The 17,706-nt window shown below is 46.7% G+C and overlaps 1 protein-coding gene across 3 annotated transcripts; it reads left to right on the forward strand.

The window, feature by feature from the left end:
• Positions 1-860: 860 nt before the first annotated feature.
• On the forward strand, positions 861-8,296 carry LOC8026380 (F-box only protein 22). Of its 3 annotated transcripts, XM_040208721.1 has the most exons (4): positions 1,657-1,725; positions 1,829-1,862; positions 5,645-5,849; positions 6,648-8,296. In XM_040208721.1, the coding sequence occupies exons 1-4, from the start codon at positions 1,664-1,666 to the stop codon at positions 7,550-7,552; spliced, it is 1,206 nt and encodes a 401-aa protein (XP_040064655.1). In that variant the 5' UTR covers positions 1,657-1,663; the 3' UTR covers positions 7,553-8,296. The 3 variants fall into 3 exon arrangements, with proteins under 3 accessions (XP_040064654.1, XP_042143140.1, XP_040064655.1); XM_040208720.2 differs by lacking the exons at positions 1,657-1,725; positions 1,829-1,862 and adding an exon at positions 861-1,109; XM_042287206.1 differs by lacking the exon at positions 1,829-1,862 and having other exon boundaries at positions 1,605-1,725.
• The last annotated feature ends 9,410 nt before the right edge of the window (positions 8,297-17,706 follow it).

Genomic DNA, 17,706 nt, shown 5'->3' on the forward strand with positions numbered 1-17,706 from the left:
AACCTGTTTGCAGTCTGTCTTTTGTATGATGTATAAGCAGACCCAGGCTTTGCATTCATACTCTGTGCGCCTTGCCACAGCGGCTAAGGATAGCTTTACAGTACCTGGTAGCGTCACACTGCTGCTCCTGTTAGATTACGGACACTCAGCCGCTGCTGCGTTTACCTTTATAACTGAGCTTCCTCTCTGTGGTGCTTGTAGCCCACTACTGTTGATAGTGTTTCGGCGGCGGTGCAAGTTTGTACAGCCGAGATCACTGTGGCCTAGATGCTGCAATAAGTGCCTCGAGTACAGGCACGTCTTTTAATGGGCGAACCTATGACTCTCATGGACGATACAAACCCCAACTGAGTGCCCACCCGGCTTCTGGGCTACAAACGCGGTGAACAACCTCCGCCCTTTACAAGATTTGCTGGTTTGCAAGGGGCGTTTCATGAATCTTTTTTTTAGTTAAAATGTTCAGTATAGTGAAGCTGTATTTCGGATGGAAATTTTGTGCTGTAGTCATGCACGTGGATGCTGTAACATAGGCACGATGCGTACGCCGTAGCGACGTCGTAATCGAGGAGCGCCCGAGCGACGGCACCTTTTGCGTCTGCTTCTCAGTACCTGGTAATGGCGGCCGGCGGGCGGGAATATGGGAAGTGATGTCACGTGAAAACTATGTCTAAGCGGCGTTCATGCACGCGCTCCCATACCTTTAATTGCATAGCCACAGAAAGTGCATTATCGACTTCTGAGCGGCTATTTATGTGAATGCATCGAAGAACGAAACACGAAGCGCTAAATGTTAGCTAAAGTTTTGTTGGTTTCGGTTCAGAATTTTTTTCGCGCATAGTTAAAGCCAAGCTGGCCAAGCCAAAGCCACCACTATCCGGCTTCGTGCGTGGTTTTGAAGTTTACGAACTAGCGAAGTCTGAGATTAAATGAGTATGGAGAGGGATTCAAAAATAGGAAATTTGCTATGCAGTTCGGCGGAGATCGCCGAACTCATATTATGTGGTATGAACAGCCGTCAGTTGAGCAGTTGCGCAAAAGTTTGCTCCCTTTGGAGTTCGATTGCCAAGCGTCTGAAGCGTCAACGAAGGATGTTTCTCCACACTTTCCAGGTAAAGTGTTTGGGTTTTCTTGTTTATTATTTGTTTTTTTTCGCAAATTTTTTTCACCGTTAGTCACGTCTATGCTCAATCGATCGTTGATGTTTTAATTGTGAGACATGCAGGCAGCAAATGCAGTCTGAACTGAAAACACTTCTGCTTAAAAATGCGATAACTTCGGATGCCGCCAATGAATAGATCGAGCTAACGGCTTGCCACATTATTATAGTAAGTTTACTGTCTGGAACGATGCTTTTAATTGCCTTTCCTTTCGTAGTGCGATATTGGGCTCCGGGAACATGACTGGGGTCGCCTACCATTTTCAAATGTCGATGAACTTTCAGTACACATTTTGTTACCATTGACCCTCTTTAATTTCTTGACCGCAGGCACTGAGTGTTTAAAGATCGGTAGTCTCAAGAAATTTAATTGCATTCCAGTAAAAATTAAAAAAAAAAAAAAATTGGTCTGCCTATGTATACTTACCGCGCGAACCACTTAACGGTCGTCTCACCGTAGTTGACATCATCCCTTTGTCTGAAGGTTTCTCAATACGACATCATAGCATGGCCATATTGATGCTGGTTTCTGTACTGTTTTTATGCAGAAGCAGAACTTTTGCAAGAATGTAAGTTACAACCCTAATGGGCCTCCAGCACACCCTCTCTCCCCGTCTCTGGAAACATTGTTTATTTACATAAAAGGGGATACACTTCGGTTTTTTTGACTAGAGTCATCTGGGCCAGAGGGGAACACGGTGAAGAGGTAAGTGGAATAGGCAAAGAGATTGATGACTATACTCCGTTTACCCCTAGGCTGAGACTGCGGTGGAAGCTATGTCCTCGGACCAGTCGTAAGCCTTTCTTTCGCCACATGATAACACCTTTGCCCATACCCACATTTTAGGCTCCAAGATAGGCTTTCAAACAGCTTATAATATGCGTGGTTGCCCCTCGCTTCCCTTTGCTCCGCTCGAGGAAAATGAATTATGATCTCGGGTCCGAGCTTGCACCAAGCCTCGTCGGAACCGCCAAGGGTTTGCCAGGCGATCGCTTCCTGCTGTCGCCGTTGACCCCCATGCCGGTGCGTCCAGCTTTGGCTAGCGTTGACACATCAACTTTAGCAGACAGTATTCGGAAAATGGCGTCAGCTGTTGCTGGCTTGAGACTCTGCATTCGCGTAAGTGTTTATCCAGGAGACGCTTCGTTGCCCTAGTAAAGGTGAGCATAGCAGACGGATTTTGTTGTGTGGAAGGAAATGGTGGTGCGGCGAGGTCAGGTGCATGCTGGGGCCCTCTCGCCGTGCTCTTTAAAGGGCTAGACATGAACAAACAGAGTTGCAAATAAGGATTTAATGCAGATGGCTGATTTTTTTATTTTGATGAGCCTTATGTGAAAAGTATGTTTTTGGCTCAGAATATTGAGTCATTTCTTTTACGGCAACATGGGGCTAAACTATACCAATTGTACCCTGGTGCCTCCATGAGACTGGTGGCACCATGGGGCAGTGGGTTGCTTACTGCCCAAGAGTGCAAAAACGTAACGGGAGACGGTGGTGTTATGCAAAAAGTGGCAGCGCCGCCTGGTTATTGCTGGGCACATGCATATATGCGCATGTTTTCCAAAATATGCAAAAACACTACTGCTACCACACCTCAGCAAAACTCACCCATGAGTGCACTCACTCGCCTCACCCACACTCACCAATCAGGCGTGAGGTGAGGGTGATTGAGTTCGTAAGCCTCGAAAATTTGTGAGTTTGAGGTTGAGTGAGGGGCATGAGTTTGGTGAGGGGCGTGAGTTCATGAGGTCAATGAGTTCATGAGTTCGGTGAGGCATGAGGTCCCGAATGGACATGGGTTGGATGATGGTTTGCAAGGTGACGTCGAGCAAGGGTGGGCTATGTGACTTCTCCCTGCAATTCAGGGAAGTTGAGTTGACTCTCGCTTTGCAGTGGCACTGTTAGCTCGTACGGCTGGTTCTCTAAGAGTGATGGGAAAGAAAAAAAGAGCTCCGATGGATTTATTTCTTGCTCTTTTACTCCGGCTTGCTTCGCGACAGCTTGGCGTGGTCTTTTGCCGCTGGTCACTGCTTTGTGGCGGAGTGACAGGAGAAGGGGCAGGGCTCTCCCGCTCGCCTTGGCCGCTGCCGTGTAAACTGCAAGGCACCGATATGCGAGCGGAGTTTTGTTGTTTTGCGAGGGAGGAAAATGGGTTCTACGCCTGTACGCCTGAAGGCAAAAGTTGCTATTTCGAGTGTGCTTGTCTTAGGCACAGTTGCTAATCCCGAAGCCAATATTAAAATGAAAGCCAGTTGGGAACTGTCACGATTTGCCTGTACACTTGTTTGTTCAATTTGTAGACTGGAGTTCTGATGCACATCTTCATGTTTGAGTATGCCCAAAACGCCGGACTGCTACATTTATTTGGTAGCATGAAAGTTAATTCGATTGTTGATTGTCATGAAATAATATCAGACGATAAATTTCTAGATTACATTTGAAGAGATATGAAACAAACTTTTTACTTCCGCTTAACATTGGTGATAACAAATTCTTGACGTTCCTAACCCGCTAGCCGAAACCCTCTAGTTGTTCAAGAGGGTGCCATTGAGGATACTAGGAATACTGGCTGCACCCATAAATGATTTGCGTGCCAGAGAATGGGTTTGTTTACTAGCTCCAATTGTGTTTAGCTATTAGTTATGCTTCCTCTATATTATTATATGTCTTATGTCTGTATTATTGCATACTATATATATTTTTTTTTTTTCTGTTGCATATATATATTATATATGCTAGTATTCCTTCTTTACAATTTTATAATGTGTGTGTGTATCCATTATCTTCTGTGTGTATGTGCATTCATATTCATTATATCTTGTATCCATTAGCCGTATTTTTGCTAGTTTTGTGCTGAACGAAGTTTATCCTTAGTGCTGTTGCTGTTAAACTTTGCCCCCCCCCCCCCGTTGGACCTTGGTGCCCATTCAGGCGACACGATCGCCTTTTGCGCCAAGGTACCATTTCAAGGAGTATGTACCTTTAGAAAGAAAAAGTAAACTGATTGATTTATTGAACCGGTACAGCTCACGCCGGTGCACGTCCCAGTTATTTACGAGGCTCACTTTTTTTCTTTTTGGCAACAACATATTTATACGTGTTGTAACGGGGAGGGGGTAAATGAAAAAAATATTCTACATGCGTGCATGCACGGAAGCAACAGAAAATCAAACGCACAATAAAAAAAATTAGTATGCAATAATATACCGTAGAATACTGGGCAAGCGCCCACTCAACCTTTGGAGATACTTGCAAAAAAAATGGCGGATGGGCTCTTGTCTGGTCATCAATTTTACGTATAAATGTACTGTGCATATTTTCTCAGATATCACAAATTCGGTAATGGGCTGTGCGGTATTCTACGGTAGTATGCAAAGAAGCAATAAAAAATTAGTGTGCAATAATATGGTACACATGAAGTTCTTCAATCGTTCATTCTTCCAGAAAAAAATATCCGCCAGGCAGTTATTTTAGGTGAAATAATTTGTGTGACCGACGATAAATATAAAGACAGACTGTTTCGGAATAGTTCTGCTCGACAACGAATTGCCGAGCACACCGTTCGACCATTGAGGAGAAGTTTGCAATATTCTATGCAGAAACAAAATACACCCCACGGTGGTACATGTTTGAATAATAATAATTCACAGCTCAATAAACAACGGTGCAGACACTTACTCCGTACTTGCATGAAGTTGTTGCGAATGCTTAAACCAAATGGTGCACACTGTAAAGAATACTTCTTCACGAGACTCGCGATGATGCGCCCTTGTATCCCAACAAAGCGTGCCTTCCTCAAGCGGTTGGCAGGCGCGTCGGCTGGCGCGCGAAAGAAGTTGAAGCGAAACAAACAAAAAGACAAAACATTTCTTTACTTGGCGACGTGACGGCTGGCGCCGGAGTAGCGGAAGAATGCAGTACCGTGGCGGGGTTGTAAAAGCCAGGCAACCCGTGCGCAACACGAGCGCAGCGACTACGGTGAGGGTTGGAACTGCTTCTGAGTGACTGAGTTCAGGAGTTTGATGAGGGGCGCGAGTTTGCGAGTTGGTGAGGGGCGTGGGTTCATGAGTTCGGTGAGGGGCAAAGCTGACGGTGTGGTTGGAGCTAGGTATGTGCTCGCCAGACCGATCACCCATCTTCTTTTCATCAGCTGACCCCGCTGCACGTGGGTATGGGCGGAAGCGTGTTCAGGCGGCCAAAGGTAGACATATGAGTGGTCCAACGAGCATATAGCTTTCAACACAGTGTCAGCTTAGGGATGATGAAAGTATAGAATACTGTAACTACACTGAGCCTGGTCTCAATCTGTTGTAAAAGAAGGGAACTCAAACCTGTTTGCAAAGCAGCAGACCATTGAAACAGCTTGATTGAAAAATGCTGCTGGTTTGAGGTGTTTGATTTCTCGGTGATTCCTTGGTGGTACAACTCCTCAATGGGTCAAGTTCTGTGAAAGCTGTTGCTGACTCTGAGGATTCCGGTGGGTGCAGGTCCTAGAGGACAAGTCTTGTGGACTTCGCGACAGCAAGACTGGCAGTGACGTTTCGGAAGACACCGCAAACCTGTTCCTCAACCGGCTGAGGGACTCGTGGTCCGAGCCTGGCAATGCACTGGTGTTCGCTACGAGCAGAGCAAATCGCTACATCAACGACACGACAGGCACCTTTGGAACATACCTGCCTTACAGTCCTGCAGGTGTATATGGGCTCCTTTCTCTGGCTTTATATTACAGTCTTGTCGAACTGTTTTTTTGTTTAAAATTTCTGAACATAAATTAAAACAACTTTTGCTATTTATTCAAAATGAGTGAGATCTATTCATCTCATCGTGTAGTGTGTGGGTGGAGTGTCTGGTTTACAATTTCAGATGCGGCGCTACATAGGTGTTCTACTCTATGAAAATGATTGTTTTTGAGTAAAAGATATTGAGGAAACAAGTGCAGTTTCTATCCTTTTAACGAGGATTATTTTGGTTACTAGAGCAAAATATAACTGCCTACTTTCATCGTAGGGAAAGTACCGAAAAACACGCATATATATTTTAAATATTATTTGTTAGTCTCGATCCGAAATAAAATGGTTTTAGTGAATAGCTTTACTGGTAACTGATACTTTGAAAACCGGAACACCAAAAGAACTAAACGAATCCGATTTCATAGTTACTACGTGAGATCAGACGTCTGACCTCACCCTCGCGGTGGTTACGACCAAGACTGATGGCAACTGTTAACATTCGTTTAGTCTACTGACGGCTAGGTCTTGGTTAGCTCAGTTGGATGAGCCCTCTGCTAGTTTGGAGAGGTCCCAAGGTCAAATCCCAGACCAGACGGATTTCTTTCAGCGGCCGCCAGTCGCCTAAAAGGCACGAGTTTCTCTCCATTCCAGCTGGAAATCAATTTATTCTTGGATTCAGCTCTAGTCTTGCATGGTTCAAGTCCTGTTTAATTTAGGAATGTATGCCTGTAGTTGTTAACCTGTGGCCCTGCTCTCGAAGTGATGGACCGCATCAGCTCCTGCCTGCCCAAGTCCTGCCTCCTGCTCTTGGGCGGTGCCCGAGGCGTGGTGGGGTCTCCCTGCGAGGGGCCGGAGCGGGATGCCTACAAGTACGGGGACCCCGTGGAACTGGAGCACACCCAGGCCTTCTCGTGCCTGCTGTTGCCGGCCCATCCGCCGGACGGGGTGTGCATCCGGCCCTTCCTGGTGACAGAGGACCACGTCCGGAAGGGCAAGCGGGGCGAGGACTGGTATTCGAGCATGGCGTTCAAGAGCCTCGTGGGGCTTCCCATGGGCGAAGAGGCGCGGAACACCAAGTGCATCCTCATGTTCACCATCGACGAGCTGGACAACATCAAGAGTGACTTGTCCGACATGGTGAACGGCTTCGTGGACAGCTGCGGGGCTTGCAGCTTCACTCTTGGGGGCGCTGTCCTGAACCGGCTGCTCGCCAAGGGCAGGAGCCCCATCAAGGGCCGCGTCATCTGCACAGGCTTCTGCTTCTCGGGGGATGCGGTGCGGTCGGCCTCGGCGCTGCTTGTCCAAGGGACCTGCGGCGCCGAGGCCGTTGAGCGGGAACTGAGCCGGCTGAGGAGGGACAGCGGGTTTGAGGGCTGGAAGCGTGGGTCCACCGTGGCCTTTATGTTTGCCTCCGTCAAGAGGGGTAGCTGGCTCCACCACAGGCCCAACGTGGAGGCGGACGCATTTGCGCGGGTTTTCCCGGGGGTGCCGCTTGTGGGGCTCTTTGACAGCTGGCAGATTGGCAATGAGTATGTGCCTCATCTGTCTGGCAAGCAGCCAGGTAAGGGCAAGAGGAAGGCCCCTGTTTCTTACTTGCACGAGCGTGCTACCATCATTGTCCTGCTCTCGTTAGGGAGCAGCGAATTCGTTGGACGCTGCCCCTGATCCAAAGGGCCCCTTGGGTGGGTTCAGTTTTACTACGGTTCCAAGATTAAAGATGACCGGTTGCCACTACAGTCATTTTCATGGATGGTGGACAATTACATGATCCGATTGAATGAGTGTTGATGCAAATGAGAGTTAGTTGTACAAAAGATTCATGCTCCTTATACTATCCTCACTGCTGCTGCTTGTTTTAAATGCAGTGCAGAAGGGAACTAAATTTTATGAAGTCCTTATTGCCTATTGCCAGGGCTTCAGATCCATATAGCCCCAAGAATCAACTGACACCATATTTTAATGTTACAGAGGATAAAATGTGTTTATTTTATTTTAGAAATTTTTTAATATGTGCTTATACTTTTTGGTGACTACCTTAAAATACCGTGCAAGTGCCCCCTCCAAATTTAGAGATTATTCAATACAAATAGGGAGGGGTCCCTTACTCGGTCCAAAAATAACATTCAAGATGGCGGCCACCAAAATATTAAATTTTTATCAAACCGAAGGGGGCGCTTACACAAGGGGGTGCACATGCTCGGTATTTTACGGCACTTGTATTTATTTACTGATCAAAGAAAGTTATTTATTGGAAGTGAATTTGAGGACTGACTTGAAGTGATTACATAAATGTGGGACTGCACTATTTAGGCATTTCTCCAGAAGACTATCGTATGATGGACATCCTTCTCAAACATTTTGCCTGTAGTGTATCATATTCAATAAAACAATCATATCTCATTCTTTGAACAAAGCATACAGCAGCAGTCCTGACAGTTAATATATATATATATATATTTTTATACACTTCTTGAATAAGTTTGTGTGGAGCAAATGCCACGGTGTTTGTGTGAAGCTTAAAGAGCACTCTTTGGATTTGGCTGGAGGACTTTCATTACAGAAGCCAAAAGTCGTCCTTGAAACTTGCATTTTTATTCTTGTTCATTTATGCAATTTATGCATATACTACTTAGGAAACAATAACATAGAAATAAACTTGCTCTAGTGTATTTAAATTCACATTGAGACTCGTCCTACTTAAGATTTCTTTTAAAGGACACATGCAAAGGAAAAAAGCATTTTTTTTAAACGACTTAGATGGAAAAAGGACGCCATAAAACGATTTTACAACGAAGAAAAAAAATTTTTAGAGCTATATTTACGGCGCAAAACGAATTTGTAGTTGGCGCCCGCGGGCACCGCGGAAAAGTGGTCTGTATTTATCACGTGACTGGTCTTTATTTATCACGTGGTGCTTGCGCTCTTTCGGAAGCTTCCTATGGCCTCTAAAAGTAGCTTATTCATCTTTGTTTGAAGTATAACAAAAAACCAAGACGAATAAGTAACTTTTAGAGCCCAAAGGAAACTCCTGAAAAAGCGCAAGCAGACGTGATAGACCTGTGCGCCGGTCAGACGACGGCGGCGGCGCCCCGAAGCAGACGAACTTGTGCGGCGGCGGCGACGGCGGCTTGGAGAAACGCGTTGAAGCGGCGTTCGCACAACGCTCAGCGTGCGGCGGCGACGCAGCGCGGCGGCGCGCGGGCCTACCACGTGACCAGCAGCGGCTCCCGCGAGCGCCAACTACAAATTCGTATAGCGCCGTAAATATAGCTCTAAAAATTTTGTTTCTTCGTTGTAAAATCGTTTTATGACATCCTTTTTCCATCTAAGCTGTCTAAAAAAATTGTTTTTTTCCTTTGCATGTGTCCTTTAATATCCGAGCACAGGACCAGACTACAGTGTTCTAGAAGGGGGAGTAGAAGCAAGGGCGAGGGCCATGGGAGGCGCTGTGTGGAAAAAAAAGCAAATAGCTGCAATGTGGCACTGCAGTCAACAATGAGGAAAAAATGGCTACAGCGGTTGATTCTTCTCGGGTTAGCAGCCATTCAGTGGTGTAGCCATGGGGGAGGCTCGTGAAATCCCCCCCCCCCCCCCCACCAAAAAAAAACAACAAAAAAACGCATCAGACCCTACAATATACACCTGCATTTTACACCCCCCCCCCCCCCCCCCCCTCACAAAAAATATTCCTGCTTACGTTACTGCAGCCATTGGGTGCTTGGCGGATGCCGCTTGTCCAAACGATTTGATGTGCTGTTTGGGTCCAAAGCACTGCTGAAGTGATGGAATTTTTTTACCACTAGGCTGCATTTCTTTTTAAAAAGAAACTCCACTTCATTTTTGTATTTAAAAAAAACACCAAAAATCAAGTTCTTTTCAGTATCACCTGGGAAGATCACATGTTAAATGTAATGGCCTATTTCTGTCTAAATGCTTAAACAGTCCAGCAAAGTTTGGAATGCACCAAGTTGCCAAAATTGGGCGACTCTAGCAGGCGAATTGAGGCGCAGTCAACAGCAAAGTCAAGGCTATGGTGTTGGTGCAGCCAATATTGAGCTCAACGTCATCAACATTGCTACTTTTTGTTCGTTTTTGCTTCTTCAGGCAAGCGTAACAGGCGACGTCGGCAATGTCCCCTCTCGGCATTGGCCAGTTGCGTTGATTTAGCAGTGTCCATGTGATTGGCGCAACGGGCCTGCACAGAGGGCCTGCACAGAGGGCCCGTTGCCCTCAAAGAGGGCAATGGGCCTCCTCTTTCCCCCCCCCCCCCCTCCCCCCCGTTTTTCCTCTTCCGACGCCACTTGTATGTTAGAATGCTCCTCGACCTCGAGTTGTGTCGGCTTCTGTGCTTTTTGCGAGGCGACTCCTCCGTCCCAGAAAATAAACCTCCAGGACAACTATAAACTTAACTTACTATAGGCCAGCGTTACTCGGGCGGCGTTCGATCGGGTTACTACCAGCGTGCAAGGGGTAGGGAGGTAGTTTGCCAGGTCGCTTCAAGGTTTTTCTGAGCCTCAACCTCCTGCTCGCCCCTGGCCGTTTCGAACTGGATGAGTATCGTAAAACAGTGTGTTCGATTGATCACTACTGCGTGATGCAGGTTAAAGACCAACCCCCCCCCCCCCCCCCCTTCCCCCCCCCCCCCGGGCTGGCGGTCGCAATTATTGATCTATGGTCACACGTCACTCTGCACTGGCAAATATTTCAGCACATCCGGGACACTCGTCGTCTCATTTAATTGCCTGACCAACTTCGCAGTCTAGATATCACACCCTAACTTTTCTAAACGTGATTTCGTGAAAACCAGTGAGTCGTGAAAACGTTATTTGAAACTGAGACTGGTGGAGGAACTTGAAAACCGGACTTCGAATTTTGAAAACTTGGACTTGAAAGGAATTCAAAATCTTCGAAGTTTGTTTTCATATTTAGCGTTAAAAAAAAATTGAAACCTTCAAACTTTTCTAACTTTATGCAGAAAGAAATTTGAAATCTTTGAATTGTTCGAACTTCATGTCTATAAAAATTCAAAGCATTTGAAGTTTTCAAATTTTATTTTCAAAGAATTTTGAAATCTTCAAATTTTTCGAACTTGAGATCCCAAGAAATTCAAATTTTTTGAATATCTCGAATTTCAAGTTAGGAAAGGTCAAAATATTCGAATTTATCGAACCTCAAGTAAAAAAATATTCAAACCCGAAATTTTGGAAACCGTGAAAGCTTCGAACTTTTCGGATTCGAAACCCCACTATGATCGAAAGTTGTGAATTTTTCGAATTCGAACCTCAGTCGGTACGGAAATATTAAAATTTTTCGAAATCGAACCTCGGTTCGCTTCGCAAATATCAAAACCTTTCGAAATCGAACCTAGGGTGGTTCGCGACATCCCTAATGAGAAATATAAAAAACCGCATTCACATGAGCCAGTGCTGACGTCGACGGGCCCAGAAGATGTTCACCGCATGCAGAAATGCATGAGTCGAGTGCATATGCACCTAACCTTGCGACGACAAGCGAAAGGCTGCAAGCTTCCTCAGTTTTTTTTTTTTTTTTTTCCCAAGTCGGAAGAAAATTAAGCTTTTTTTTCTTTCGGAATTTTTTCAGTTTTGATAACTGCAAAACTTTGAGTCAAATTTTTTGAGTGGAAACTGTTTTATATATGCGGTGTTACATTGCTTTACGATTGTAATTATAATTTACTTTCAGTTATACTTTATATTGTATTTATGGCAGAAGAGAGCCACCAACAGAAACTGCACGCACATCTTTCAAGTTATCTCCTCCCTTGTATAGTTGTCAGAGGAGCTTCAAACGCGCAATGAAGTCGATTTCGGTTCGAGATGAAGGAAGCGGGTCGTTATTTTCTTTAAACGGAGTTCCGAAGCGATTAGATAAATTGGTGTCGCTAGAACGGCATCGCTAATCCATCGTTTTCTCAAATGAACATCACCATTCGCTAAAGTGTCGTTCGATGAAACATTATGGTCGGTGCTTCGTTCGCTAAAACATTGTTCGATCAAGTCAGTGCCTCCCAGGTCGTACCCAACTCAACGTTAATCACGGCACATGGTAGTGTGTTAATACTTCAAGATTTATAGTTTCTACCATTTTGACGAAGTGAATGGAAAAGTACCTGTAAAAGTAAGTTCACTTAGTTACAAGTTACTGGAAAATGTACCTGAGATACAGATACTGAGAAATTAAAGTACCTAGATTTGTACCTCAGATGCAACAAAAGTACCTAGATTCCGATTTCCAGTTACTTCAACCCAGGTACTTTACAACCCTGGTTACAACCGCTTGTAATCACTTACGAAGAGAGAGCAGACAGGCGCCATCCATATGGTACTCCTGGACTGCTCCCGAACTGCATATATTTCCCAATTTTTTTTATGTGTCGTTGTCTTACCATGGGCTTGAAATGATTACTACAATCTTTATAAGCAACCATTTTTCATAGATAGTGCGTAGGTCTCAACTAGCGAAATAATGCAAAACCTTCACATGCAAACCATGGCCGCCATGGCCTCCGAGATGTTTTGTGTGCTGGCTGCACTCCTCAGGCTGTTGCATTCGCCGGTAGAGACTGTAAGCGGGGGGGGGGGGGGGGGGGGGAGGGGGGGTCACTGGCACGGGGGCGCTCGGTGGCACTCACAATTGAACCTAACAATACAATGAAATAGCCGCAAATTATCATAATTACCATTATTGTCGGTCTATAGAACTTAGGAGCAGCGCAAAATGTGCTCCCCACCTCTCGCCGCAACATGCAGACCTTTGGTAAGGAAGAAGTTTATCGAAATTTGAAGGTTTATCTTTTCAAAGCACGAAAGGTGTAGAACAAATTTAAAGTTCAGAAAACAACAATATTTCCATGCCTGTCCCGCTGGCTCAGACAGTATCCACAGAGGACAAATATACTGGGTGTTTCAAAGAGCGGCCAGGCTCTTTAAATCGACCGCAAAATTCGGTTTCTTAACCTATCGCTCTACCACTTTGTACAGCGTTGCCCACAGGTGGTGCATTTGTTTTGTAAAATTTGCAAAGAGCAAACTTACAATAAGAAAAAGTAAAGAAAGAAAAAGGCTTAGCTCTTATGGAAACAGCGAAGCCAGTGGTCTTCAAACCGTTTTGCCGTTTTGCTGGGGAGACAAGAGATGGTGCAAGTGGTCGCGACGCCAACTGCACCAACGAACGAGCATACGGCGCCGAGAGCCGGCGTCTTTAGCAGACGATCGTTTCGACTCAAAAGCGGCGCACGTTCCGCAAGCGGCAACGTTCGCAGAGCCAAAAACAGGGGCGGTATCAACATAAGAGACTGCAAAGCAGACAACATAAGTACCCTGTGAAAAAAGAACAGTCAAAATAACCTGACAAACCATTTTCTTAATCAATTATGTCTCAATTCAATGTTTTTCATTAGTAAGGATGATAATATAGTGCATTGGCAACTGATATCAAAAAAGCTCGATTCGCTTTTGAGTCGAAACGATTGTCTGCTAAAGACGCCGGCTCTCGGCGACGCATGCTCGTTCGTTGGCGGCAGTTGGCGTCGTAACCGCTTGCGCCATCTCTTGTCTCCCATGCGAAACGGCACCGTATTGTTTGAAGACCAGTGGAATTCGCTGTGTTTCCATAGGAGCTAAGTCTTTTTCTTTCTTTACTTTTTCCTCAGGTAAGTTTGCTCTTTGCAAATTTTTCAAAAGAGATGCACCGTCTGTGGGCAACGCTGCACAAAGTCTTAGACTGATAGGTTAAGAAACCGAATTTTGGCAGTCGATCTGAAGAGCCTGGCCGCTCCTTGAAACACCCAGTAGATTCACAGTAAATCTTGCATTCTGAGGTATCATCCAGTGAAATAGCGCAAAGAACGAAGCAGGGAATAAAAGTTACGAATCAACAGAGATTGACTTTCCTTTCTCTATTCTGATGATGAGAACAATGAAAATGCAAGCTTCATGCCGGGGGCTCACTTGACAGCGTGCTTTGAGGTGTTTCCATTTCTGGTTTGGTTATAAGCGCCGCATGCGGAGATCTAGAGAACTGGCTCAGCTCACTCTTTCTGCTGGGTAGGTGTTCCAGGACTATCTGATGGACGGCACCAGTGTGCTGGTGCGTTCTCTCATCATCAACAGTCGCAGCGGCTGCAACGCAGTCAGTCATGCTCAAACTACAAACGTATGAACCAGCCAATAGGGCAATTTTACAAAAACACTTTTTAACTTCGAGTAAGCCGCTTTACGTCGCGTTGAATCAGTGTCCGCCACTCTCCCCAGTAGTTTGAATGTCAAACGCGTGGTTACTGGTGTTATTTTTGCTGTTGGACCAAGGACATACTCGGGGCTGCAAAAACTAATGCTTAGGTACTCGGTTCTTTTTGTTTGTTTTTTTCCTTCCGGGGTCACATTGGTGGGGTCTAGGAGAACTCGTCACAAGCCCAGTTCTCACATACCAACTGGTCATAGGCGAACTCGTCCTGTTGGCCAACTCTTCACAGGGCATCTCATATGAGGAATTCTCGTCGTGCTGGAAGACTTGTCACACGGAGCACTCGTATTAGGACTCAATTTGTTTAGGGCGCAGCTCTTAGGCGCCCGTTTCCGGCTTGAGCGGCGTTGCCGTCGGCATAAACGCGCATTGCATTATGGGACGTTTCCCATAATGACATCACACGTGACGTCACGAGTGACATCACCGCGCGTTGCATTATTGGTAAATTTTCCTGCTAAATTTAGTGGAAAAAAATTCCCGCTAAATTAAGCGTAAAAATTTTCCCGCTAAATTTTGCGGGAAAATTTTTTCACTAAATTTAGCAGGGATTTTTAGAGCGCAGCTCTTAGGCGCTCGTTTCCGGCTTGAGCGGCGTCGGCGTAACCGCGCGGTGCATTATGGGAAATGCCCCATAATGCACCGCGCGAGCCCCCCTTTGGGTCACGTGACCTCGGGGGGGAAGGGGGGGAGGGCACGTGACCCCCCCAGGTCACTTCACTCCCCCCTCCCTGAGGTCACGTGACCCCCCAAAGTCATGTGACCCCCGCCGAGGTCACGTGACCCCGCCAATGACGTCATCATCACTGATGATGTCACCGGCATCTGCATCGTCATCATCACTGAGGACGTCATCAGTGACGTCACTGATGACGTCACCGGCATCCGCATTGTCATCGTCACTGATGACGTCATCAGTGACGTCACTGATGATGTCACCGGCATCTGCACCGTCATCGTCACTGATGACGTCATCATCACTGATGACGTCATCAGTGACGTCACTAATGACGTCAACGGTATCCGCATTGTCATCGGCACTGATGATGTCATCAGTGACGTCACTGGTGACATCATAGGCATTGTCATCGTCACGTGACCTCCCCCCCCCCCCCCGGTCAGTTGACCCCCCCTCCCCAGCACCCTTCCCTCCTCCTCCTCAAGAGCTGCGCTCTAATTCGGCGTTACAGGGAGTTGTAAACGGCTTTCCCTTTTTTCTGCTAAATTTAGTGAGGAATTTTTTCCGCGTAGCGGAAAATGATGATTTATCTATATTATAGGCTTTCTTTGTGAGCTAAGAAAGAAGACATTTGTCAAGGTGTGCCATGTATGAGAAGGTTTTCGTGCCGACTATGCACAGGTGTGGAGTATGCACGGCAGGCGGACTATAAACAGAAACATTTATTTTTGACCGCAAATTTGTCCCTGCAGACTATACACCAGGTGCGGACTATAGTCTGGAAAATACGGTATGTTGGTATATGGTTTTAATAGGCGCCTAAGAGTGAAGTGTAGTAACCCTTCATGGTTGAAAATAGGGTACACATGATGTTTTGATCGTGATAAGCAGAAAGATGTAAGAAACAAATGCACCGCTGAACTCTGTTTTGCTCGGACAGAGTGTGACCGCTCGGACGGCACAATCCCGGCCCTCGGCACTTGGCGTACAGATTATGTCGATCGTTTCGCTAGTCGCACTCTTCCACCATGATTTTGGATGACCGTGATTGAAACATCAAATGCACCATATTTTCAGTCACCAAGAGTTACTCCGATGCACTTATTAAGTTTGTTTCTCGCGACCACCGCCAGAGTGTTATTTTCGGTTTCTGGTTGGCTACGTTCGAATTTGTGAAGACGCCCTGGAACACACCTAGCCCGCTTTCGGCCAATGGCACCTCCTCATTGTCTTCTGTACTTCCCAATGAATGGCCAATCTCTACATATACGGCTCTGGCTCTACCTAACGTTACTAGATTACCTCTGTTGTGGAGCTCCCGTGGAAGGTGGTACCCCCCCTCACTCACTTCAGTCCGCCTCCCATCGTTTGGAGCACCATCAAGATTTTCGTTCACGAACTGCGTGCTCTATAGAGTTACCGTAGAGTGCGGTGAAACGGCATCTAGACGCTGCGCTTCGAAACGTATGTATCGCGTAGAATACACTGAGCTACCAAAGCAGCCGCCCGGCGCATCAAACGACGGGAGGCAGTACTTTTTGTGGAATGCGAGAGGTAATGAGGCGAGTCGTGGTGAGTGAGGAGGGGGGTACTGGCTCATGCATGCAGCGTTTATGAGCAGTTCCGTAATTGAGCTAATCTAATGCGGAGGGCAAGTTCGTCTGCTTCTTGCGCAGGGGGTAGCGGTGACGTCAGAACGCCGAGCCCTGATTGGCTGATCGCGCCCCCCTATCTGAGCGTCGTCTGCTCCTTTGCAACGTCGTCTGCTCGCAACATCGTCTGCGTCTGTCTTACGTTTCCTGCGACTTTCGGAAGTGCAGAGGCCAGATTCACGAAACGATCTTACGCCAAAAATGTGTGTAAGACAAAACTTAAGAACAAATTCGTATTCACGAAACGAAATTTTCGTAAGTTTTGCGCAGGTTACGGCGAAATCCTACGACAACTCCGAAGCTGTACGCACTTCTTACGATCAACTCAGCATGGCCGACAGCGTCGCGGTCGCGACGACCCACGGACGTTTAATTTTCTACGTGAGCTTCTGACGCGTCCTGACTTCAAGCAGCAAGAAAAAAGTAAAAATTACTTGAAACAGAGCACGACGAACAAGAACGCTGGATCCGCAAACACCAGGGAAAAGCTCCAACGGTCACAATTCCACTGAGCGCGACCAAACGAGCTGGGCAGTTAGGCCTAGCAGGCACTCCGCGACTCGGCGACCGTCTGCCCACGGCCGGCTGACGTGCTTAATGGAATATGCCCGCGCGACCCTTGTGAACCCTTCCCGTGTTATTCTTTGATCGCTGACCTCAATTTTAGATTAAGAGGTCAATTTATTCCCCGAGACAACGGTGACTCGCCGGTAAAAAAGCGGTGAATCTCCGACAGACACAGGAAAGGTAAAGCAGCCATCACTTTGACTAGCAGACGTAAAGCAGACGACGTTAACTGCGCCAACCCGCCGGCGCCGCTAAAGAGTGAGGGGTCTCGCCGCACACAAATGGAGGGAAAAAGTATTTGGGAGGGAACTTGCGGACACAAACACGCTCACTCTCGGTACTAAGCAAACAAACCTCGGCGCCCCGGGACACCTCGCCAGTGAGTCCTTTGACTTCCCTCCTTGATGCGCGTCTGCTAGTTGTTAGACAAAAACAACGTACCGCTCGAGTTATTTCGTCTGCCCTCCATTAAAGGCGAAGTCGAGTTCGCTCCGAAAGTCGCAGGAAAGGTAAGACAGACGCAGACGATGTTGCGAGCAGACGACGTTGGAAAGGAGCAGACGACGCTGAGATAGGGGATCGCGATCAGCCAATCAGGGCTCGGCGTTCTGACGTCACCGCCACTTTCTTCCTCATGCGCAGAAGACGAAAATGGG

This window comes from Ixodes scapularis, unplaced genomic scaffold (assembly GCF_016920785.2).
Source record: "Ixodes scapularis isolate PalLabHiFi unplaced genomic scaffold, ASM1692078v2 PGA_scaffold9__187_contigs__length_104089568, whole genome shotgun sequence".
NCBI classification, from domain to species: domain Eukaryota; kingdom Metazoa; phylum Arthropoda; class Arachnida; order Ixodida; family Ixodidae; genus Ixodes; species Ixodes scapularis.

What these genes read in the sequence shown, in the direction of transcription:
- LOC8026380 (XM_040208720.2), top strand. Translation starts at nt 927, where the DNA reads ATGAGTATGGAGAGGGATTCAAAAATAGGAAATTTGCTATGCAGTTCG. An exon ending in TGTTTCTCCACACTTTCCAG is followed by an intron (nt 1,110 to 5,644) that starts GTAAAGTGTTTG and finishes CGGTGGGTGCAG; the next exon opens with GTCCTAGAGGACAAGTCTTG. An exon ending in CCTGCCTTACAGTCCTGCAG is followed by an intron (nt 5,850 to 6,647) that starts GTGTATATGGGC and finishes CTGCTCTCGAAG; the next exon opens with TGATGGACCGCATCAGCTCC.